Genomic DNA, 23,703 nt, shown 5'->3' with positions numbered 1-23,703 from the left:
AGCAGAGCCCAGCACGGACCCCCAGAGCTGCCCGGCCAGCTCCGAGGCCGCCAGCGCTGGCCAAGAAGAGGACTGGCCTCGCCAGTGCGCCCGTGAGACAAAGCTGATAAACGAGAGGCTGGGCGTGCTGGCTCTTTCTGGGACTTTTATTTCTTTAAAATAATTCATACAAATGGTTACGGTCACAAACATGATTTTAACCAAAATATTGCTAGCCTACCACATCAGCAGGACGGCACCGCGGGCCGGGCGCCGCACCCGCGGCTGGAGGGAGGCCTCGCGCGCCCACCCGGCTGCCTCGCGATGCCGTCTTCGTTGGGAACAAGGGGTTCATGCCAAAGTTAGGAAAGACAGCCTTGGTTCTGTTTTTCTAAATTATTCTAAAAATAAGACAAGCAGGTAGAAAAAACAATGCGCTGTGTGGCGTAAAAAGAAAACGGGAGGATCATTGTCCTGAGAAGTCTGCCAGCCGCCTGTGCGGGGCGCTCCACACGCAGGAGGGGCGGCCACGAGCAGCGCCGCGGCCACCCGGCCCTCCTGCCCACAGCGAGCAAACACACCTGCGATGTTCTGGAGACTGTACACAGACGAGGACGTTCAGGGAGAGCGCACTACTAACTGCTGCTGCTTAACGAGGACGCGGAGGACGCGGAGGACGCGGAGGGCGCGGGGCGCGGGGCGCGGGGCGCGGCCGGCCCTCGGGACGGGGCAACTACAGTCGACGCGGGCAGCGGCGCCAGCTCAGCCCCGGCGCCCGGCCCGCCTCCGGAGGCCCGGCCACCGCAGGCACCGCGCCTGCACACACCCGCCCAGCGCTCGGCCGGCGCCCAGGCTGCAGAGCTCCGCCCCGGCTACAACTGGTCGCTCGCGTGGTCTCGATCCGCCTCGGGCTTGACGGTTTGGCCGGGAGAAGGAGCGTGGGGAGGGTGGGAGACGGGGGGCAGGCCGTGGGACAGGGACATCGCGCTGGGGACGATGCCCTCCACGGCGGCCGGGATGCCGCTGGGAGCCACGCCCACCACGCCCGGGGGGTACCTGCTGGGGGAGGAGGCGGCGCATGAGCCCGGGGGGCGCCCCGTCCCAAGGCCGCCTGCTGGGTGCCCCGTCCAGTCCCGCCCCGCCCCGTGCAGCCGAGACCCAGGACGGCGCCCCATCCACCACCCCGAAGGCTGCCGCCTGCCCGGGCGCGCGTGCCCCAGCTGCCCAGGGCCTCGGGGGCCCAGTGAGCACACGTCCGGCCCAGAGCCCCGCTCACCTGTAGGCGGCCCCATTGAGCTCGGGGTGCACCACGGCGGGGTCCACGCTGGCCCAGTGGGTGGCAGCTGCCAGGTGGTCCTTGTTGACGCAGTTCTTCAGGCTGTCAGGGATCCGGCCTGAGAAACGCGAGGGGCGGGTGGCGAAGGATGGGGCCTGCGTCCCGAAGCCGCCAGGGCCCGGTGGGGCTCTGATCGGGACGGGGCCACCCCCGCAGGCGCACAGCCCTCAGGCAGAGCAGGCCGCGCCTGTCTGGGCAGGGTCCCCCTTGAAGCTCAGGGACCCCCAGCCTCAGGCGGGTGACCTCAGCTCACTGGTGCCTGCTCAGACCAGACGTTTCAGAGCTGACGGGCCCGCCCAGGAAGCTCGCACACACAGACTTCGTCAAAGGTTAGGAGAAAGACACACGAGCTGACACCCCCAGGACAGTGAAGGCGGGTCAGAGACACGACGCCAAGAACCCCTGCGTTCAGGGTCTGCGGCGCAGAAACGGCAGGCCCTGCTGGGTCTTGTCTCCTTCCGCGCCCAACCTGTGCCTCGCCCCGCGCCCCACCCCCAAGGCCCCCACAGGAGCCTGGGGCCCCCACTCCCAAGCCCCCCACCCCCCAACCCTGCCAGCAGAGGGACGCGGCCCCACCCCGCCTACCTGTGATGGCTCGCCGGATCTCCCTGGCCGCCTCCTCACGCATCTCAATGGAGGCCTGCTCGCTGTACCAGGCCGCATGCGGGGTGCAGATCAGGTTGGGTGCGTCCTTCAAGGGGCCCTGGCTAAAGCTGCAAAGAGGTCAGAGGCTAAAGGTCAGAGCCTGACCCTGGCCACAGCCCACCCCCACTTGTCAGATCTGCCCAGCCCCTCCCTGACCACAGTGGGGAGGGTCTCAACTGGGGACACGCCCAGCCCCCTGTAGGTGATTTGAGCTCTCAGACCTGGGGCCCCTGAACACCCCTGCAGGCTCCACGGGTGAGGACCGCGCCCCCAGGCCCTGCTGCCCGACAGCCTCTCGGCCGGGGCATCTATACACGGCCACCTGGGGGCCAGCGGCCTTGGACACTTGGCAGGGGGCCCTGGTCTCAGCCCTCCCCCTCCCCCAAGTGCAGGACCTGGGGCTGTCCTGGCCCACAGAGCTGAGCTCCCCTCCCGCTGAGATCTGGCTTGGCCCTGGAGGAAGGTCTACCCTAGGCCAAGCTCAGGCTGCCCAAAGACATGGCCAGGAGGCCACGTGTGGGCATGGCCCCACCCCAACCAGGCCAGCCCAGGCTAGCGTAGCGCAGGAGCCAGGCGGGCCCCACGCTGGGGGCCCCAGGAGCGGCGGGAGGCACCTGAAGGGCTCCGACTCGTGCACGTCCAGGGCCGCGCCACGGATCCGCCCCTCCTTCAGGGCCTGGGCCAGCGCCTTCTCGTCGACCAGGCCTCCCCGGGCCGTGTTCACCAGGAAGGCCCCTTGCCTCATCTGGGAAGGACAGACAGTGGGCCTGAAGACGCCCCCTCACTGGTTCTGTGAAGGAGGCTCCCCCTGCTCCGAGATGGGGCACTGCCTGTGACCCCGCTTTCACCGCAGGGCTCTTCCCTGGTAGGCTCCTGTCTGTCCAGGTCTCATTGGTTCTCACGGATGGCACGGCCTGACCAACCCCCCGACCCCTGGAGGCCAGCCCAGCCTGTGGAAACAGTGTCCGGCCTCACCCTCCACAGGGCTGGGGGCGTGGGGCAGACAACAGTCACGGCTCCACGTGTGGACACAAGAATGTGCAGGCACTCCCATGCACACGTGTGCACACACAGAAGTATATGTAACCACATGTGCGTGTGTCCGCGTGTGTGTGAAAGTCGCTCGGTCGTGTCTGACTCTTTGCGACCCCATGGACTATACAGTCCATGGAATTCTCCAGACCAGAATACTGGAGTGGGTAGCCTTTTCCTTCTCCAGGGGATCTTTCCAACCCCGGGACCAGGTCTCCCGCATTGCAGGTGGATTCTTTACCAGCTGAACCACAAGGGAAGCCCAACCATGTGTGCGTGTGTGTATACACGTGTGGACAGACACAAGCCTAGAAACATGGACACACACACATCTATACAACCCACGTGCACACACGTGGAGGACCACTGCCATCCAAACTTGCCCACACCCAGGTGTGTGCACTGCACGTGCTCACAACACAGAAGCCTGTGTACACACAGTCACTTGAAAGGCCCGGGACCCAGGAGGGGCCCGGCCCGGCCCGCCCCGCCCCCGACGGTCCCGCGGGCGCAGACCTGCTTGACGGTGAAGTCGTTGATGAGGTGGTGGTTGTGCTCGTTGAGGCCGCAGTGCAGGGTCACGCAGTCGCTGTGGAAGAGCAGGTCCTGCAGCGTGCTGACCCGCTGCAGCCCCAGCGCTCGCTCTGTGCCGTCCGCCAGGTAGGGGTCGTAGAAGAGCACGTTGAAGCCGAAAGCCTTGGCCCGCAGTGCCACTGCCTGCCCCACACGCCCTAGGGGAAGACGGGCGTCACCCCCTGCGCTTGACCCCAGAGGCCAGGCAGTGGGCGCGTGGGAAACGAGGTTTCAGGGAGAAGGGCCGGGGCCCCGGGAGCACGGGCACCCAGCAGTCCAGCAGACCTGCCACAGGCGGCGCCGCAGCAGCTGGAGCAGCCACGGGCTCTGTGGGCGGGCGATGCAGGCCAGGAGCCCCCGCTCGGCCACTGCACTGCGGCACCTGGCTCCTCAAACCCAGGGAAGCCCAAAGAGGGCTTCCATTTTTACGAACAAATGTAGAAAGTGGAACTGTGTGTCCGGCAGCTGCCCCTGCACGGGTCTTGGGTCCCCAGGAGCTGCACGCAGCGCCTCAGTGTGGAGCCACCCCAGCTGCGACCCTGGGCTCTGCAAGCGGCACAGGCACTGAGATCCCCGCTTCAGCTCATGCCACCGGGGCCACCGCTCTGCTTTCAGGCCAAGGGAACCGGAACACAGGCTCTGGGGGTCCCTAGAGGGGCGCGGGGAGGGCTGGAGCACCCAGCCAGGGCCGGGGTCCCCAGGGCCGGTCTGACGGCCTCCAAGGACAACCAGGAGCCGGTTAGGATGCGGCCTCCAGGGCCTGACCACCCAGCAATGTCTGCACCGGCACTGCCTAGATGGGATGTGGCCCCAAACCCACCCGCCAGGAACATAACCCCACACCCCTTCCTCCTCCTCCACCACACCGAGCGGGCCCACCGGCCCCACTCTGGCTGGTTCCGGGCACAGGGGCCCCGTTGCTGAGTGTAGGGTGCTTGCACGGCTATGGGGCTCTGACCAGCCCAGTGTCTGTGTGAGCAGTCCAGCAGGACAGCAAGTCACATCAGGAGTGGGCTGTCCCCACGTCTTCAGACGCCCGAGGTCCTGAGCTCACGCAGGTGCGTCTCTGCCCTGCAGCCCCCCCACGGCTGCACAGCGGGGGCCTCTGCCGTGGAGAGCCCTGGGGATCACAGATGGGGCACAGGAGGTACGCCCCCAGGCAGGGCAGGCTGCTCCGTCCACACTCTCCCTCCCCCGCTTCCTCAGCCCCCGAGGCCCGGCCCCCGCGTCCCTCTGCCCCAGCACGCCTCTGCTCTGCTACCTGGGCCCAGGGCGCTGGCCAGCAGGGCACGAGAGCAAGCGAGGGGGGCAGCGAGCAGCCCCCCTCCACCCCGGACAGGACTCAGGGCAGCCCCCTCGCCCCCACCTCACAGCCCTGAGCATTCGGCAGGTTGAGCGGGCATGAGCGTGGACGCCCACAGGCCACGCATGACCCCCCCCCGGAGGGCACTTAGCACCCGGGTGGGCGTGTGGCCCTGCCTGCTGCTCCTGGGGCAGCTAAGAGACCCAGCCACCCAGCGCTGCTCCGTGGCTCGACAGCCATCCCAGGCCGGGGACCTGCCAACAGCCCAGCCCGGCCGGCCTCTCCGTCCACAGGCGGCTGCGGGCAGAGGCCAGCGCACCTAGTCCGATGACGCCCAGGGTCTCGCCGCGGATCCTGGCGGCCCCGGAGGCCACCTCCCGGATCTGCTCGACGCTCTGGACGCGCGTGCCCTCCCGCAGCGCCTGGTGCAGCCACGCGGTCCTGCGGTACAGGTTGAGAATGTGGCACACGGTGGAGTCGGCGGTCTCCTCCACGGACGCGGCCGGCACGTTGCAGACGGCAATTCCTGGAGATGCAAGGCACGCGGGGCGGTCACTGGGATGGTCTCGGGTGTCACCTGGGACAGGCCCAGGGACATGTCCTGGCCTGAAGGCCGAAGATCAAGGCAGGTTACCTGCCCCTGCCCTGGACCCCCAGCCACTGGATCTTCCTGGAATGGGTCTCAGCCAGGCCACTCTTCCCCAAGCAGCGGCCTCCCCTGCTCCTCCCCCCGCCGCCCCTCAGCATACGGGAGGACGCGGGTTGGGGCGGGGTGGTTGGGGGGGGCGGTGCACGGAAAACTGAACAGGAGGAGCTGGAGTCCCCATCAGACTCGGAAAGAAGGCGGCGCCCAACAGAGACCAGGCCCTGCAGGGCTTCAGACATCCCTGCAAGAAGGCTGCAGCCCCAGCTGGTGAAATCGAAAGGCAGAGAGGACCACCTCCGTCAGCAGGCACGAGGCCCAGGGACACGCCAGCTCAGAAAGCACCCAGCCTGCCAGGCAGCAGTGGGGTGGATGCTGCGCGGGGACAGGAGAGGGCGGGGTAGGCGCCGGGGGGACGGGAGACGGGGCGGGGGGGGGGGGGGGGTGGATGCTGGGGGGACAGGAGACAGGGTGGTGGGTGCTCCGTGGGGACGGGGGATGGGGGTGTGGGCGCCGGGGGGACGGAAGATGGGGGGGTGGGTGCTGTGAGGATAGGAGATGGGGGGTGGGTGCCGTGGGGGTGGGCGCTGGGGGGGGGGCAGGCGCTCTATGGGGACAGGAGACGGCGGGGGGCAGTGGAAGCTGGGGGGATGGAAGATGGGGAGGTGGGCGCTCCGTGGAGATGGGAGATGGGGGGTGGGCACTGGCGGGACAGAGCTCAGCGGGCACAGGCAGGGTGGACCGAGACGCATGGCTGCATGGTGCAAGCGGCTCTCTGCGGTTCTGAGCTGTCAGTGACCAGGTGCCGTGGCTGAGTGAGTCCCAGCCTCCCGCAAGGCGGTGACCGACTCAAAGGAAACGGAGAGGCCGCGGCCAAGCAGCATTGCAGGCAGGAAATTCCCAACAGAGCCCGAGGAAGTCTGTTCGCAGGTGCGAGGCACACACATGTGCTCAAGCGTGCGGGCACATGAGCAAATGCATACCCCCATAGGCACACCAGCGTGTACACGCTCCCGGGTGTCCTGACTCACAGCAGAAGCTTCCTTTCCGGCCCATCTAGTGAACAGGGCCGTGAGAACCCTGGCACAGGCGTGCTGGCCGCCCCTGGACGAAGGCCCCTGCCTGAGTCCCCGGGGGGTTCCGCAGGAGGGCGGGTGCGCTGCCGGAGGCCCAGGCCTCCTGAGGGACGGTGCCGCCAGCCCGCACCTGCCCGAGGGGAGCTGGCGCGGGGCCCACATGTGGAGAGCCGCGTGGACCCTGGCCCCCAGGCCCCCTCTGCGCGGCGGACCGAAAGCAGTGAGGCCATGCCCAGGGCAACAGGGAGGGCTGCGGGGTAAGGTCCCGAGCAGCCTACCTAGGTCCCCGGCCGACTTGATGTCAATGTTGTCGAAGCCGCTGCCGATGCGCACGATTATCCGCAGAGCCTTGAACTTCTCCAGATCCTCCCTGGTCAGCGTGATGGTGTGGTACATCAGCGCGCCCACGGCCTCGTTCAGGACCTGCAGCGAGGGCAGCGTGCTGACTGGCGCTGCCCCGAGCAGCCTGCGCCCCCGTGGGCACAGCAGGCTGTCTGGGTGGGAGGGCGCCCGGTCCCCGCGCGAGCACCTGCCGTGACCCGAGGGTGATGGCGACCCAGCAGACACGCCAAGGACACCTGCCGGGTCGACAGAGAGGACGGGGCTCGCCTGACTGACACAGGGAGGTGGGGAGGGGGCTGCCCTCTCCCTGGGCACTGGACGCCCCAACAGATGGAAAACAAGGGCACCGGGAGGACCCAAGACCCCCAGAACCACCGATGGGGGGGAGCCATGCCGCCATGCACGACCCGCTCCCAGAAGAGGAGCCGCCGCGGGGCAGGGCACACGGCACCCTTTCACACCGGGAGGGGCAGACGTGGTCACCCCTCACTATCACTGTGCGGGCCACTCCCCCAGGAAGGGTTGGGGAGCGGCTGCAGCCCGAGGCCTCTGTCCTGGGCACCACGGACCTTGGGGGTGGCCTCCCCTGGCCCCGCACTGGGAGGGGCGTCGAGCGCGGGCACAGGTTTTATGTGCGCTCAGCCAAGAGGCTGGCCTGGCCAGTGCAGACCCTGTGGGGGGCCTGCCAGCTTGGCCTCTACCCCGCGGAGCGTGGCCGGGGCATCACCCCACCCACGGGGGCTCACGATGCCTGCGGGGACAGGGCGTGCATGTCTCAGCAGGGCCGCCCCAGGTGAGGCCCACGTGAGCAGACAGCTGCCAGGGTCTCCCAAGAGCCTGGCGCACAGTCCTCCCCACCCAAGGGGTCTGCTTGTGCTGGCCCCCAGCAAAGCCCCTACCTGCACGCGTGCACAGCCCCGCCCACCCCACCGCTGGCTGAACCCAACGTGCTGCCAGCACCCGGCCACCAGCGGGATGTGCCTGGCTGGGCGTGGGGGGCCACAGCCCAGGGCCAGGAAGGAGAGTCCGCTCCGGATGTGCTCTGAACAGCCAGGGACCTACCAGGTCTCTCTCTGGACCCGAGGGCAGGGCCCCAGAACTGGGCCACCTGGACCCAATGCATCACAGACTCCAGGACCTGCCGCAGCTGGGGACCCGGTTCATCCCTCCCTAATGGGCCAGTACAATCCACATCTCAGAGGCCACGGGGAGCCCGTGGAAGCACAGCCACAGCTGGGGACCCAGTTTATCCCTCCCTAAAGGGCCGGTACAATTCGCGACGTCTCAGAAGCCGTGGGGTGCCCACGGGACCTGTCGGCCACCCTCCCCTCTCCAGACGGAGCGCCCCGTGCTGACCCGGGGTCCCCGGGAGGGTGGAGGCTGCTGGACTCCCAGGGCCGCAAGGGGCTGAGGCAGCGGCCGGCCTGCAGCGGACGCAGCAAGTGCAGGGTGTGGGCACTGAGGGGGGACCCTGGGCAGGAGCCAGCAGCCTGTCTGACGGCCAACGGCCCCGGGCTCCTCTCTCCTATGATCACGGGGCCTCCAATGAAGCCAGACATAGGGCCCCCAGAATGCAGCTTCCTCGAGGCTGGCACAGCCTTCCTTCTTGTCCTCCTGGCCGAGGGGGCCCAGAGGACACAGCACAGGGGAGAAAGGTCCAAGGCAGAAACGGCCGTCAGCACGGCAGAGGCCTGGGGCCTGGTCCTACAGGTGCGGACAGCCTGGCTCGGGCCCTCCCTGCTCAGAGGACCCAGGGATCCCAGCCCCGGGCACACGAGTGGGCCTGCGGGACCATGCCGAGTCCTGACAGCCGCCCTGGCCTCCTAGGAAGGGGTCAGACGCAGGCCTGGTGAGGGCGGCGTGAGGCAGTGGGCGGGCATCAGAGGCAGAGGGATTACGGGGGCACGCGGGTGGGCAGGGGCCCAGGGCAGGGCACATGGCTGGGGCGGGTTGGGTGGCGGGGCAGGAGGCTCAGCCGGCAGGTCCCTGGGAAGGCCCCTCCGGCCACCCCGCGCCGTGTGGCCGGGGCTGTGAGGAAGCCCCCAAGGCTGGGGGTGGGCTGCGTGTGGGCAAAGGTCAGCGCCCACGGTGGGTGCGCGGGCAGGCGCTGGAACCAGAGAGGCGGACATGTGGCTGCCAGCATCGGGAGGGGAGGTCCCGCGTGAAGCCTGGTCTGGCCTGGACAGCGGGATGAGGGGGGTGTGTGTCCAGGGGCGGGCTGAGGCAGGTGGGATGGGAAGGGGTCCTCGAGCGTCCTGGGCCGCGAGGCAGCAGGCGTGGCCCGGGGCCGTCTGGAAGGTTCTAAAGCTGGGAGACTGTGCGGCTCCCAGTGTGTCCGCTGGTCTCCCTGAGGTGAGCGGGCAGCTCCCCACAAACCTTTTCAGGCTCCGGCCCTGCTGCCACCACCCCACGCACATCTGCCCATCAGCACTACCCACCCAACACCTGGCGATCCCAACCTCATGTGAGGCGCACGCCAGTGGGCACCATGATTTTAGCTTTAACTTTAGACAGCATATTAAAAAGCAAAGACATTACTTTGCTGACAAAGGTCCGTCTAGTCAAGGCTATGGTGTTTCCACTGGTCATGTATGGATGTGAGACCTGGACTATAAGAAAGCTGAGTGCCAAAGAAATGATGCTTTTGAACTGTGGTGTTGGAAGAGACTCTTGAGAGTCCCTTGGACTGCAAGGAGATCCAACCAGTCCATCCTAAAGGAGATCAGTCCTGAATATTCATTGGAAGGACTGATGCTGAAGCTGAAAGCTGCAATACTTTGGCCACCTGATGAGAAGAGCTGACTCATTGGAAAAGACCCTGATGCTGGGAAAGACTGAAGGCAGGAGAAGGGGACGTCAGAGGATGAGATGGTTGGATGGCATCACTGACTCAATGGACATGAGTCTGAGTAAACTCCAGGAGTTGGCGATGGACAGGGAGGCCTGGCGTGCTGCAGTCCATGGGGTCACGAGTCAGACGTGACTGAACTGAACTGATCTGAACTTCTGGTGTGGCTCACCCACATACGGTTCTGGCTAAATCCCTTTTTCCATGCCTGGTCCTTTTTCTACCGAGCATCCCTGGGACCGGTACTAGGTGCAGCGTTCTCAGAGGGGAGCCCGGACGCCTCCCAGGGCAGTCCTGCGGTACATCAACCTCAGGGTGAGCCCACCGCAGGGCCACTGCACCACGCCCAGGCCCTGGGCCCTACTCCTGTTGGTTCCTCGTGACCCTTTTCCTGGTTGCAAAGTGGCTGCAACACCCCCAGTATGCCATCAACCTCCCAGGGTCCATTCCCACCAAACTCCACCTGCTGTGTGACCAGCTTGTCACCGACTCAATGCTCTCAAATCCACAGGGCTAACGGCCTGCCTGGCCAGGCACTGGGAACAGCGGGGCCTGAGGGGTGCCCGCCAGGCACCAGCCCAGGGGTGGGCCAGGGCGTGGCTGGGGGGCTGGGCACCTCCTCACCTCGAGGCTCCCCTCCCAGCATCTCGCACACACACACACACACACACACACACAGAGACATGCATGCATGCACACACATGCACGCAGACACACATATGGACACCTGCACACACACGTACAGATACCTGCACACAAAACACATGTGCACACACGTGTATACACAGATGCACACACACACACGGACACCTGCACACAGAAGCACATATGCACACGCACATATGCACAGACACATGCAGAAACACGCACACGTGTACACATACACTCGGACACCTGAACACAAATACATGCGTGCGTGCACATGCGCAGGTGTGCACAAACCCTCAGTGAGGCCCAGGGCTGACATTCCCAGATGGCCCCAGGGGTTTCCGGATGACGGCCCAGGTGGAAGGGCAGTGGGCTGAAGACTGCAGCCCAGATTCTCGGGGGCCTGCTGGAGCACCACCAGACGGGCACGTGGGGGCCCGGCTGCCCCGGGAGTCTCAGGGGCCTGCCGGAGCACCGCCAGACGGGCACGCGGGGGCCCGGCTCCCCGGGTGTCCGTGAGCCCCCGGGGTGGGGCCGGGTCACCCACTCCTGCAGGCTGCTGGGCCGGGTCCACGCCCCGCCCTCGTTCACTCTCCGCTGGGGCTGTTGTTCCTGCCCGCCGAGGGGTCTGCGTGCTGCTAACCCCCAGCTGGTGCACGCACTGCAGATACCCTCCATCACCCGCCTCTTCCCTGTCCTACGTGATCTGTTTCGTGGGGAGACCGCTGGGCTGCCTCACAGCCAGACGGTCCCTCCTTCCCACACAGCACCTGCAGAGCTGCCGCGCTTGGTTTGTTGGGGGCGAAGGAGGGGGACGGCCCCCGCGGACGCTCCTCACTCCCGGGTGTGGCGCGTGCACAGGGCGCTGACCAGTGTCCCTCAGGTCCCCTGAGCAGGCCCCCACTGGCACAACTTGCTCTGAGTTCCCCTGCGCTTTATGTCTGTCTCACCCGGCCTCGGCACGTCCCTGCTGGGACTCCGCTGACCAGGTCCCCGTTGGAGCCCCGTGACCCTTCCCTGAGCGTGCCCGTCTTTCCCAGCTGGCCTGGCCCTCGACAGGACCCCAGGTTTCCCTCTTCCACGGCCACCTCCACCTTGTAGGGGCCTGACTTTCCTCCAAGAGCTTCAGAGGGAGCGGCCAAGGGGCGAGACGCCCCCTCAGGGTCTGTGTGCTGGGGAGCAGGGAGCAATCCCAGCTGAAACCCTTCTCCCAGGGGCTGTGCACCCGCCTGGGGCCACTTTGATTCCTGTCCCCCACCCTGGCGCTGGTGAAGTCTGAACCCTGAACCAGGGCCTCCGAGGGCCCCTGCCACTTGTCCTGGGCTCGTGGTGGGAACATGGGAGCCTCCTTTCAGCTCCGAAGTTTCTCTCACGTTGTGGTGAAAATGCCCAATATCCAACCAGCTATGAAGACGAGCTGGTGTTTCCCCAGTGCCTGCAGCCAGGTGGTCTAGGGACCGCGTCAGCTCCACAGCCATCGGGGTCCTGGGCTTCTGTCTTGCTGCCCCGCTGTCCCCAGGCTCCGTGTAGCTTCCCCTCAAGGTCTGGGTGGCTGCCCAGGCTCCAGCTGCCGCATCTGGTTGCCTCTGGGCTGTGCTCAACTCTTTGCCGCCCCTGGGCTGTAGCTCGCCAGGCTCCTCTGTCCACGGGATCTCCCAGACAGGAGTACTGGAGTGGATGGCCGCGCCTTTCTCCAGGGGATCTTCCCAGCCCCGGCGTGAGACCAGCGTCTCGTGGGGCTCCTCTGTTGGCAGACGGACTCGGCGCCGTTGTGCCATCCAGGCTGGCAGAGAGAGGAGAGACAGCCCTGCGCTCAGGCTGCACAGCCCCCTGGTAGGACTGGGTCACCCGAGCAGCCCTGGCTCAAAGTGGGGGGGGAAGCGGGAGCCCCCGCGGGCGGCTGCACTGGGGTCCGGCACCCCGGGGCGCCTGCGTCTCCCCACGCTCCTCGCCGCTCCCGCCTTCCCTCTGGGCTTCCCAGGACTATGTCTTCCAAGCTCCCTGCTGAAACTGACATCTTTCGCTCCTGCATTTAGTTTCCGAGAGCTCCTCTAGCCCTCCTGGGGCTCCTTTCTTGCTGCGTCCTGCGCGGAGTACAGTCAGGCAGCCCTCCGGCCTAAGAACAGCAGTCACACGGTCCTAACGTCTCTTCTGTCTGAAGCAGAAGGTTCTGTTCCCCGACACTTCTGCCTCTTCTCTGACAGGCGGGGCCTTGGTGTGGCTCCCACGGGTTTCAGGACGTAGAGGGCCGGCTGGGAGGGCTGCCGCCTGCCTGGAGGGGTGGGGGGTGGGCAGAGCTTCCTGCAAAGCCAAGGGCCCTGGCCCTGCCCAGGGGCCTACTGAGTAGCTCATTTGGGTTTTATAGTAACTGGCTGAAATAGTTTTGATAACTTACAATTTTAGAAGACACATTTTATCTTAGTTTTCGAATTCGTTGGCAAAACTTGTTTTAATATTGCTTAAAATTTTTAATTTTTTTTTAATCGGGTGGTCCAGTTTTGGCTGTGCTGGGTCTCTGGTGCTGCGTGTGGGCGTTCTCTGGTGGCAGCAGACAGGCTGCTCTCCAGGTGTGGCGCGTGGAACCTTCCCGAACCAGGGGCTGAGCCTGTGTCCCTGCACTGGCAGGCAGCTCTTCGCCACTGAACCACCGGGGAAGACCTGCTCCTGATTCTTGAAAGCTTTCCCTGTGCTGTCTCTCTCTCTTACCTCTATACTGGTCTTTCTAAACGGATCTTTTCAGTTTGAAACAGCGTTAAGACTCACAGGAAGCTGCCCACGGGTCACGTTCTATCGGAGGAGCCGCCGCCTCCACGCAGGACTGCCATCGCCACAGAGAAACGCCCTCCCGTCAGCACGTGACCCCGGCACCTCAGCCTCCCGGTCACGGAGACGGGCCAGGGTGATGATTGGCCACCCCTGCCGGCCAAGGCCAGAGCCCGGCTCGCTCTTCCTTCTGCTGGCCGAGCAGACGCCGCGGGCCTGGGCCCCGGGCCGAGGGCGGCTGGGCTCCGTCTGGTTCCAGCCACGAGGCACGAGGCACGAAGCCGCTGGGGGCTCTCAGGCAGGTTAGGGTGGCCATGGGGCTTGCTTCTCAAGGAGAAACACTGGCCGGGGGCTCGCCGGGCGGGCGGCCCGGGCCTGCTTGGCTCGGGGGCCCAACCCCCTGGGGTCCGTGCCCCCGTCAGCACCGGGCTCCGCCCCCTCCGTCGGCTCTGCTCCTGGCCCGTCACCGCCCTGGGTCCCTGAGGCTCCTGCAGGAGGCTGGCTCCCGCCTCGGGCCCCCACCGGGAGCCTCTGCCCGTGCCGCTGCCTTCCCACCCTCGGCCACCCACGCGGCCGGCGAATGCTCCGCTCTCTCACGCCAGCGCTGCTGTTTCGCTCCAGATCTTCCCGACACCTTTTGTGCTCTCGGCTCCTCCTGGATTCTCAGGCTGGTTTCCACATCGTGGCTGTGGCAGCAGCTGCCCACTGGCCTTGTGGGGCCCCTGTCAACTATCTCTCTTCCACTCAGGTTTGTTTATTTTTACTTCGCTCAGTCGTGTCTGACTCTGCGCCCCCACGGACTATGGCCCCGCAGGCTCCTCTGCCCACGGGACTCTCCAGGCAGGAACACTGGAGTGGGCTGCCATGCCCTTCTCCGGGGCTCTTCCTGGCCCAGGGATCGGGCCCGGGCCTCCCGCGTTCAGGCGGTCCCTTCCTGTCTGAGCCACAGGGACGCCCTCACTCACTTCTCCCCGCCCAAGGCCCGGCTGTCTTCGTCTGTGCGCTGGGCGGTGCAATAGCCGTGTCCTGCACGATGACTTGGGGCCCAGGCTGACAGCCTCTCCCCACAGAGAACCGTCCCCTCCCTCCTGCCAGCCTCCCAGGCACAGGGCAGGGGCCTCAATCACCAGCGTTCAAGGCTGTGGGCGGTCCAGGCCAGATGTGGACACGTGAGGGCGGGTCTGACCCAGCCCAGCGCCGGGGTCCGGCGGGGCGCCATGCTCACCGGCTCACGAGGTGCCGAAGCCGCCCCGCCTCTCAGCCGCTGCTGCCAGCCCAACAGGCGTGCCAGGCCGGCAGGCGTGGCCTGGCCACCGCCTAAGTTCACCCTGCAGCGTCTGGGCCTCTCCCAACACTGCGGGCTCTCCGAAGTGCCGAGATTTTATAAACCTTCGCCCAGCTTCCTCACCTGACTCAGGAAAAGGTGGTCTGAAGTCTAGCTGGCTGTTAGACAGAAACCAGATTAACGTACTCCCGTCCCGCAGAGCCTGGAGCTTCCGGGACTCGAGTCGTGAGAGCTGCAGCCACACGGCACAGGATCGGGGCATCGGAGCACCCCAGCAACCGCCTCCGCTGTCATCAGTGCGGGCCGGGCGGGGGCACCACCTGCCCCCTGCCAGCACCATCCACCGCCGCTGAGTCTGAGGTGCCACTTTCTGGGGAAGACCTGGTTACAACAGAGACGCCCCCGTGCCTCCCGGCAGGCCAGGAGGCACCTGCTCCCCGCCTGCCAGCATACCTTCTCGTGGATCTCCTGTGTGGACTGCGCGTCACAGAAGGCCACGGTCGCCACGTCCTTCAGGATGGGCATCTCCACCGTGCAGTCCCGGCCGTCCAGCAGCGCCACCAGGGGCCGGGGGTGCATGGGCCCGTTCATGATCGGGGGTCGGACGCCTGCAACGACAGGCCCAGACGCTCAGCTCCCTGCCGGGACCTCAGCCCACCCGCCGCGGACCTCGCGCAGCCCACCCGAGGACTTCCAGCTCTGTGCGTCCAGCCACCGGGATCTTTGTCAAAAATAAACTAAAAAAAGCCAGGGGCGGTTGGTACAGCTCACTGCCACCTGAGGGACCACTGGCGGCAGTGATGCCCCGTCACAAATCAGGGCCTTGGGGACACACAGCCCCAGGTCCTCTGCACTGCAGCTGGCGTCAGACATGCAGGCCGGAACATGGGGGCTCACGGGCGTGCCTCACGTTTCTCTCTCGGACCAGGCTGCAGCTTCGCTGCCCCGAACCCGACAAGGACCCAGCCGGCTGCAGCCGGAACAACCTCTGCCCGCACGTCCAATGAGCAGGAAACAGCAAAGGCAGCAGGGTGTTAAGACGCGGGAAGGCAGCCTGAGCCCCTCACCTCCGGAAACGAGACCCGGAAGGGCTGTCAGAAACTCCCTCCTTCCTCCTGAGGCCCAGGTGCACACGGGAGGGCGAGCAGACACGCGAGGCGGCCGCTTCCACGGCCTGCATCGGACCCGGCCCTGGGCTTCCAGCAGAGCGCCAGGCCCCTCCGTCCGCGGGGGACACAGTCACTGCCGCCCTAGTCTCTCCAGCCCCCCCCCGCCCCAAGAACAGAGCGTCTCACTCGGGAACAGCACCCACGTCGGCGTGGCACACGCCCACCCACGGCTGCGTTCAGCTTCAACTTCGCCAACCTCGACCCATGCAGCCCTGAAAACTACGCCCTCGGGTCCAGGGGCCTCTTAGCCAGAAGGCGCTCATGGAGCCTTGAGTGAACCCGCCGGCGGGGCACACAGACCGGGGCCCTGACAGACACTGACCAGAGGGGTACGCGCACGGGGGCCCCGCCAGAGGACACCAACTGGCAGCGCCGGGGCAGCAGTGACCCCCGGCCACAGTGAGTCTGCAGGGAGGTCCAGAGAAGCCTGCTACCTCCTGCAGCCTGGCCGGCACCTCCCCTGGGACCCTTTCCAGAAGCAAAGCCCAGGGCCAAGGTGAGGGCCCCTGGGGCGTCCCTGGCCTGACCCCACACGCTCGGGGACCGGGCGGCTCTCCTCCTCGGGCAGCCTCGCATTCCCGAGCCCAAACCAACCTGCCATCGCTCAGTATGGGCGCGGCTCCCGCGACCATGAATTCAACTGTCCAAAGCGGCTGTCTTCAGTCCCCTGGCAGAACCGCGGCCTGTCACTGTGTCCTCATCCCACGTCTTTAACTGTCTTGAACCAAAGCTCCCAGGCGCCCGTCCACGGTGACCACGGAAGCCCGCGCGGGGTCAAAGTCTGACTAAAAATCAAACACAAGAGACACGTTAAGCGCCACCAAGGGCCGACCGGACTCCTGAGCCCGGCTTCCCGCGTCCTCGACCCACGGCCGCCGGGCGGGACCTGGTGTGGGGGTGACCGGCCGGGCCACGGCCACGACTCAGAGGCAAGAGGCTCACCCCGAAGGTCGCACCCACATGCCCGGGACCCCCCAGACGTCACCCTGTGCGTGAGCTGGGAGGGGTGGAGGGTGGACGGCCCAGGGATGGGGCAAACAGACTGGGCTTCCGTGGAGGCTGCTGGGGAGAGGCCCCCGGAATGCAGACCCCAACCTGGACACCCCCTTGCAGGCCTAGAGGCGGGGGCTCCCCAGGCCAGTGCACGCATTGGCCCCCTTGGGCAGCATCCTGCGGCCGGGGCTAGATTTAGAGGTGGTCTTCCCCAGACAGCTCCAGGGGGAAGGACGACCCTGGACAGTGGCTGGGCCATGATGGGGCCCTCACGCGGGTCACACGCCATCAGGGATGTGGGCTGAGGATCGGGGGCTGGGGGTGAGCACAGACCGCCCAGCCCCCACCCTGAGCACCCGGTTCACCATCTTGGGGTGAGGCCACCCCCAGCACGGGGCAGACCATGGGCGCCTGCTACGGGGCAGGGGCCTCCCAAGGCCCAGGCGCCCTGTCCCCCTCACAGCGGCTGCCAGGAAAAGGGCCTGTGTCCACAAAGAGCGCCAAGCAGGCCTCCTTCTCACCCTACCCTGGGCTGCACAGCTGTGTCGGGCTGCAGGAAGCCAGCCCCACAGACTCCTGGGACCCGTGGACAGTGACGTCCAGAGGCCCCCTGCCCCAACTCCCATCTGCGCACAGGCTTTCTGAGGGCAGGACAACCCAGCCACGACCCACACCTTGGGTTGCCCGAAACCTTCCTGATCCGGCTCCTCCCAAGAAGTCCTGGCCAGCAGGCCAGGCTCAGGCCACAAAGCCAGAATACAGGGCAGAGGCAGCCCACTTCCAACAGCCCCTCCATCGGCAGGCTGCTCCTCTCCAGGCCCACCACTCAATGGGCGGCCAGCACCCCAGCCAATCCCATCACCAGTGATGGCCTGAGGGTCACCCCCACGTGGCCGTGAGGGTTGAAGCCCCCTGGCATCTGGGTCCTGCTTGCCACCTTCCACATGCCCATGAGCGGGGGTCATGATGCCTTGGGCCCCAGTCCCCACAGCGCGGACGGTAGCCCCGTCGTGAAAGGACTCGGTGCCCCAGAGCTGTGCTACCGGAGCCTCAGACACACACTGGGTTCCCTTCATACAGAGCAGCTGCGCTCCTCTCTGAACCCACAGAACGCGGGAAACCAACGTTTCCATGGTGCCGACAGCGACGCTCCTCTGCCTGACCTTCACTCCGTGAAAACCGTCCTCAACTAGCCATCAGACAGCAAGTATCTCCCCAACACCGCAGACACGGCCCCGGGACAGGACGTCACCCCACCGAACCGCAGCAACCTCGCTGCCAGCCCCCAGGCCTCAGCCTCTCAGGAGGCACTCAGGGACACTGACGGGCGGGGGATGCCCAGCCAGGTGGCGAGCCGGCCGCCAGGGACGCTGGCCCCCCTTGGGGTCTCCCTGGCTCAGCAGAGCTGCCTTGGGGCCCCAGCTTCATGCCCAACAACGTATCACAACCAGGGGTGGGGGGTGTTCTGCCGAGTGCAATGGCCCCCTGGCCCACCCCTGTGCCCCGACGGGCAGGGCCAGGAGAGGGCACTCAGACAGCCCAGACTGCAGGGGCAGCAGAGGGCAGGCCACAGCAGTCACCTCTGCACGGCCAAGTGGGGCTAGCCTCTGTGCGGCCCTCTGCCCACGGAGACCTGCGTGTGCAGGTGATGGGACTCCAGAGGAGTTACAGCCGGCCTTCTGGCAGGAGGCTTCCCCCAACCTCCTCCCTAAACCCCAGAGAAACAGGAAGCGGGTGGGGGGCGCCTGACGGGCCTACGCGGTCACTCACGGGCCCCCAGGCACCAGCGCCCTGCCCGCCTAGGGCTGGGCTCCGCTCCTCAAGCGAGGCCCCATGCCACGCCCTTCCGGCCCTGGTACGGCAGCCGGGACCCTGGGCTCTTGTGCCCACCGCCGGGCCACCCGCTGTGAAAAGGGCCTCAAAAGGAAGCCCTGCCATGCCGAGCAGCCAGGGACCGGCACGTCCCTCCCCACGGGGCAGGGGGTGCCCACCCTCTGTGGGCCTGGGGGCTCCAGTGCCAGTCTGGACAGGTGGAGGGCCCAGGTAGCCCAACGCACAGACTGGAGGCGCCCTCTGGTGGGCACGGCAGATGGACCCCATGAGTCTGCTCTGCGCCAGTCCCAGGGCCCTGTGGGCAGGACGGCAGGGTCCAGCGGCCAAGACTTGGGCATTCGACTGTCCAGTCGTGCTGGAGGTAACGCAAGACCGTGGTCGAGAAACTTCCAGGTTAGCGCTGGGCACACTCGTGGGGTGAAAATGCTAAGCCCCGCCTGGCTTCTAGAAACAGGCACGCAGCAGCCCGTAAGTGACCTCACTGCTCAGCACACCCGCAGCAGAGCCCGACTCGGGGCTGCAGGGACAGCCTGGGGGGTCGCGGTCACGCCCAGGGCGGACCAACAGTTAGCCTCAGGGCCCCGCGCCACCCCTGCCCTGCACACCCCGCCAGGCGCCTCCCGGCCTCCAGGCAAATGGCGCCCCTTTAAGGAGGGTGGAGGACGCTCGGGCCCCCGACCCCACCCTGACTGGACGAGGCTCAGGGGCTCCTGCCCTCGAGCCACCCGTCTCAGGGGAGACACGGGGGTCTGCACTCCTCCCCCCAGGGGAGCAGGGGTGGGAGTGACAGAGGGGAAGGGGTCGCAGCCAGAGGTCCCTCACCCTGCAGACTGCAGACATACCTGCCCCTCACCCTCTCCAAAAACCGGGCCCTGCCTGGAGCTGACGCACGGCCGGTCCTTTCAAAGCAGCTCTGGGGACAGAAGCGATGGGGATCCCCCTGCCCCTGGGTGACTCCAGTGACTGTGGGGAGGGCCCATCTTGGAGGCAGGTGGCTGACAGTCAGGGCACCTGCCAGGGCAGAGGCTCCGTCCCCTCAGTGGCAGGGCTGCGAGGAGCAGGTGGGTCACCTCCTGACAGCCCCAGATTCCCAGGTACCACACGCCGTCCCGGTCAGCTCCAGACCCAGGGCTCTGGGCAGAGGGGGCCCTGGGCAGAGGGGCCCGGCCCCCTCCCCTCCCTCCCTGCAGCTGCTGACCCCACGGAGGTGCTGTGGGCGCTCGGGGTAGGTGTGCCGGGGGTGGGAGGAGAGGCATGGAGACAGGCACGCCTGCTGGGGGAGGGCCACACCTGCTGGAGGGGGAGGGGCTGCACCTGCTGGGTGGGGCAGCACATGCTTTGGGGGGAGGGGCAGCACATGCTTTGGGGGGAGGGCCACACTTGCTGGAGGGGGAGGGGCCGCACCTGCTGGGCTGCAGCCTCCCCACCAGACTTCACTCTCCTTTTCCTCCCAGTCTCACCCCCCACCAGCCTCCCTGGTCCCCTCCTGCCCTCTCTGGTTTTGCTCAGGGATGGACATGGATGTCAGTCGACCTTTGGAGTCCTGAGACCAGGACACAAGCTCTGCCGGGCTGGGCTTCTGGGCGCACTCGGTGAGCACATGGGGAGGCAGGGACTTCTGATGACCAGCCTGACACAGGAACCACGCTGGCCCCACGGCAGAGGACAGGCTTCATGGGCAGCGTGGCCACGGGGAACCAGGAGCCAATCATGGGGGCAGTGCCCAGCGTGCACGCCTGCATCCAGCGGCACAGTGAGGGGGACGCAGCGGCCGGTGAGAGAGGAAGCCCCTCTGAGGGCTGGACACAGCCCTGAGCTCCCCCGGCTCCCAGGCAAACGCTGGGAGAGAGATGACTGGACCTGCAGGGCCAAAGCGGACGTCGACGCCAGCCGCTGCCTAGTTCGGGCCCACCAGGACGGAGGGCACTGGCGAAGGCCCAGCAGGCACCCGCGTCGACACCCCTCCCAGACCCCAGGACAGGCAGATGGCGCCCTGGAGCGACACCACATAGCAGCAAGCGGGGATGGAAGGGACCAGAGGGGGCGGCTGGGGACACGGGCTGCGACTTGACAGCCGCGCTGAGGGGCGCTGCCGGCAGCGGGGAGCTGCGTGGGGGACAGACTCTGCACCGCCTCGCGCTCACTCCCGCCCGTGCCACACACCGGGCGCGCGGCCCCGCGCCCCCCCCTCCCCCCCCCAGCCACCACGCGCCTGGGCTGTACCCTCGGGCACAGCTCCCCAGGGTGCGGCTGCTCTAGGAGGGACCGGGGCTGTGGCTGCCAGACTCCAGGGTCACCAGAGTCGCTGAGCCCCCAGACTGGTCACAGCACATCTCTCCATCTGCAGAACGCCCCGGGTTCCTGAGAGCCCGGGCCTAGGCCTCAATGCACCTGGAGCACTGGCTCAGGGGCACGCGCTGGCTCACACCGCCTGGTGCAGGGCTACGGAGCATTGCAAAGCGGACACTCCCAGAGCTCACCTCCGAACAGCTTCTGCTTCCGCTCCAGCCCCAGAACTGCCGCCTCAAACTCAAGCTCCAAACTCTGCAGCCACGAACAGGGTCCCTGACCCCAAGTCCAGCCCTCCAGCCATCTCCCCGGCCCCACGGCCCCCACACTCCACCAGGCTTCCGGCCTGCACACTGTGGCTCCCTGGTCACCCATCGGTCAGGATGTGCCCTTTGGCTGACTACCAGTCACAGCTCTGACACACCAAGGCCCCCTGCCCACCCCCGTGTCACTCTGTCGGAAGAGCCGGCAGCAGCCACGCCTTCTCCAGCTCACCCCCGCCCCCAGCACAGCCGTCTGAGCTGGGGTCTGGCCACACTGACAGGGCGGGTCTGGCTGTGGTGGATGCTGAGCCCCTGGAGGCAAGGCCAGGGGGCTCCCCCAGGCACACAGGGCTTCAGAGAACCCGCAGCAGGACCACCCACCAAGAGTCAGCCTCACACCGCAGTGTCCTGTCAGCTCCTCAGAAACCAAAAGGCGCCCTGCACACGTGCTAGATAAAAGCCGTGACGAGAGGCACGTCTGTGTCACGAAGACTCCTCACCATGCGAATTCATCTCTCCCACCGTCTTCACTCGTGCCCACCTGTGTGCACACGCCCTGCTACCCTCACAATGCTCAGAGTCCCAGGAAGAACTTCACCCAAATCAAGGGACAAAGAGGGGCAGGTTCACTGTGAAACAAACCGTGGCTCTGCATGCCACCCTCTTGCCGTCCAGAGAGACAGTCTGCACAGGGACCCCGGCCCTGAGCCTGGCCCCCTGCCCCCCAGGGCCTAGCACCCTCCCCATCCCCCGCCCTGCCCCTCCATCTGACAGGCGGCACCCGCGCAGTCACGTGGCCCCACTTCTCACGCTGCAGCCCCTCTACAGCGCGGTGCAGAGAGCACCCAGCACCCTCGACCGTGCACCAGGCAGGGCTCAGCCTGGGCTCCCTGAGGGCCAGGCCTGCGCTCTTGCCTGCTGCGGCCACTCGTCCAGAGATGCCGCCCCGTGCAAGAATGGACAGGAGACGCTAACCCACAGGGCACCCGCGCGTCCACACTGCTGGAGACAAGCTTTCTCCTGAGTATCTGTCTGCCTCTGCGTACATACATTTGAGACTTGGGTGGGGGGATCCTGGAGAGGGAGAAAGTGCCCCCATGGGATAAGACCTGCAGACCCCACTCTGGACCCCTCATGTGCGACCCAACTGTCCAGTCATCCAGAGAAGCGGGAGGGGTGGTATCACTCCTCGGGGCGGACTCGGAAGAAAACCAATCCCATCGCACGCCCCAACAGCGAGCCTGTCCTAACCAACCACAGAGACGAGCATCACCGGAAAGGAGGCTGCCCGCCACAGGCCGCCCTCCCGGCAAGCCCAGGGCCGGGGGGTGGGGGGGGGGGCCCTCCGCGGCAGGCAGGCACCGGCCAGAGGGAGCCCCGCCCGAACCCACGGCCGCTCCTGCGTCCACAGACCTCGGAGCCCGGGGCCCGGACGCGCCCCCACCGCGAGGGGGGCCCAGCCGGGGGAGCTGGGCCTGCTCGGGGGCAGTGACAGGCGGACACGGCCCGGCCCGACGGCGGCGGAGCGCGGCGGCCAGCAAAGCACCGCGGGCCGCCGCCGGTCGCAGGCTCGGGGCGCCGCCCGGGCACGGAGTGTGCCTGCTCCCCACACTTGACAGAGCAAGGAGGGGGCAGGGTGAGGCGGACGCGGCCACAGCCGTCCGGTCGCTCGGGCGGACACGGGCCCGGGACGGGTGTCACCCCCGCCGCCGCGCCCCGTCAGACGCTTCCGCAGCGGGTCCGCATGGACGGGGGCGCAAAGCCCCGGAAGGCCCAGCCCCAGAGACTCGGGGCCACCGGCGCGCCCGGCCGCCCTGCGGGGCCCCGCCGGCAGGAGCCCCGCCAGCCGGGGCCGCAGGGCGGACAGGCCGGCAGGGCCCCCGCCGCGGGCGCGGAGTTCCGGCCGCGACGGTCCTGAGGGCCCCGCACCCCTTTGTGTCACCTGCGCGGGCGGGCGGGCGGGGCGGCGCACGCGCACTCGCGCACAGCAGCCCGCGCACGCGCGCGGCGCCCCCCGCGGCCCTGACCCCGGCCCCGGCCCCCGGACGCCGGCGCGCACACGTACGCAGCAGCACGCGCACGCGCACGGCGCCACCCACGGGCGGGGGAGCTGCGCACTCGCACGCAGCGGCCCGCGCATGCGCACGGCGCCCCCCGCGGCCCCGGCCCCCGGCGCGCGGACGCCGGCGCGCACGCGCACTCGCACACAAAGCCGGCGCCCGCGCCCGCCCCGCCCGCCCCCGCGGCCCCGCCCCGCCCCGCCCCGCCCCCGCGGCCGGAAATGCGCGCGCGCGGCCTTACCGAGCGGCAGGCCCTTGTTGAGCAAGTGCGAGCTGCCCATGGAAAGGTGCGGGCGGCCGCGGGCCCCGACCAGTCCGGCGCGCTCCGCCGCGAGCCCGGCGCGTGGCGCGGCCTGGGCGCCGTCCGCCGCTCCGCCCGCTTGCCTGCGCCCGGGCGCCGCCGTGCCGAGCCGCCGCGCCGCGCCAGCAGCCGCTCCACCGGGCGGGGACAGGGCGCGCGCGCGGGCGGGGCTTCCGGCGCGGCGGCCTCCTGTTTCCAGGAGCGGGCGCCGCGCAGACCACGCGGGCGGCTGCAGGCCGCGCCCGCCCGCCCCCCGGGCCCGGCGCCCCGCCCCGCCCCGCCGGCCGCACCTGCCGGGCGCCCCGCTGGCCCCGCGCGCGCT

General features: G+C 67.5%; 1 protein-coding gene across 3 annotated transcripts; it reads right to left on the bottom strand.

Annotated features, from left to right (window-relative positions):
* Positions 1–743: 743 nt before the first annotated feature.
* Positions 744–23,441, bottom strand: CTBP1 (C-terminal binding protein 1). 3 transcript variants are annotated; one of them, XM_052641680.1, is made up of 10 exons: positions 23,322–23,441; positions 16,237–16,427; positions 14,927–15,081; positions 6,866–7,010; positions 5,188–5,394; positions 3,509–3,723; positions 2,575–2,705; positions 1,901–2,028; positions 1,256–1,373; positions 744–1,038 (listed from the first exon to the last, which is right to left on the bottom strand). In XM_052641680.1, the coding sequence occupies exons 2-10, from the start codon at positions 16,241–16,243 to the stop codon at positions 852–854; spliced, it is 1,293 nt and encodes a 430-aa protein (XP_052497640.1). In that variant the 5' UTR covers positions 16,244–16,427; positions 23,322–23,441; the 3' UTR covers positions 744–851. The 3 variants fall into 3 exon arrangements, with proteins under 3 accessions (XP_052497640.1, XP_052497642.1, XP_052497639.1); XM_052641682.1 differs by having other exon boundaries at positions 16,237–16,423; positions 23,322–23,340; XM_052641679.1 differs by lacking the exon at positions 16,237–16,427 and having other exon boundaries at positions 744–1,035; positions 23,322–23,361.
* Between the last annotated feature and the right edge of the window lie 262 nt (positions 23,442–23,703).

Source organism: Budorcas taxicolor, chromosome 6, assembly GCF_023091745.1.
Source record: "Budorcas taxicolor isolate Tak-1 chromosome 6, Takin1.1, whole genome shotgun sequence".
NCBI classification, from domain to species: domain Eukaryota; kingdom Metazoa; phylum Chordata; class Mammalia; order Artiodactyla; family Bovidae; genus Budorcas; species Budorcas taxicolor.
Note: the sequence above shows the minus strand (reverse complement) of the source record. Positions and strands in the feature narration are given on the sequence as shown.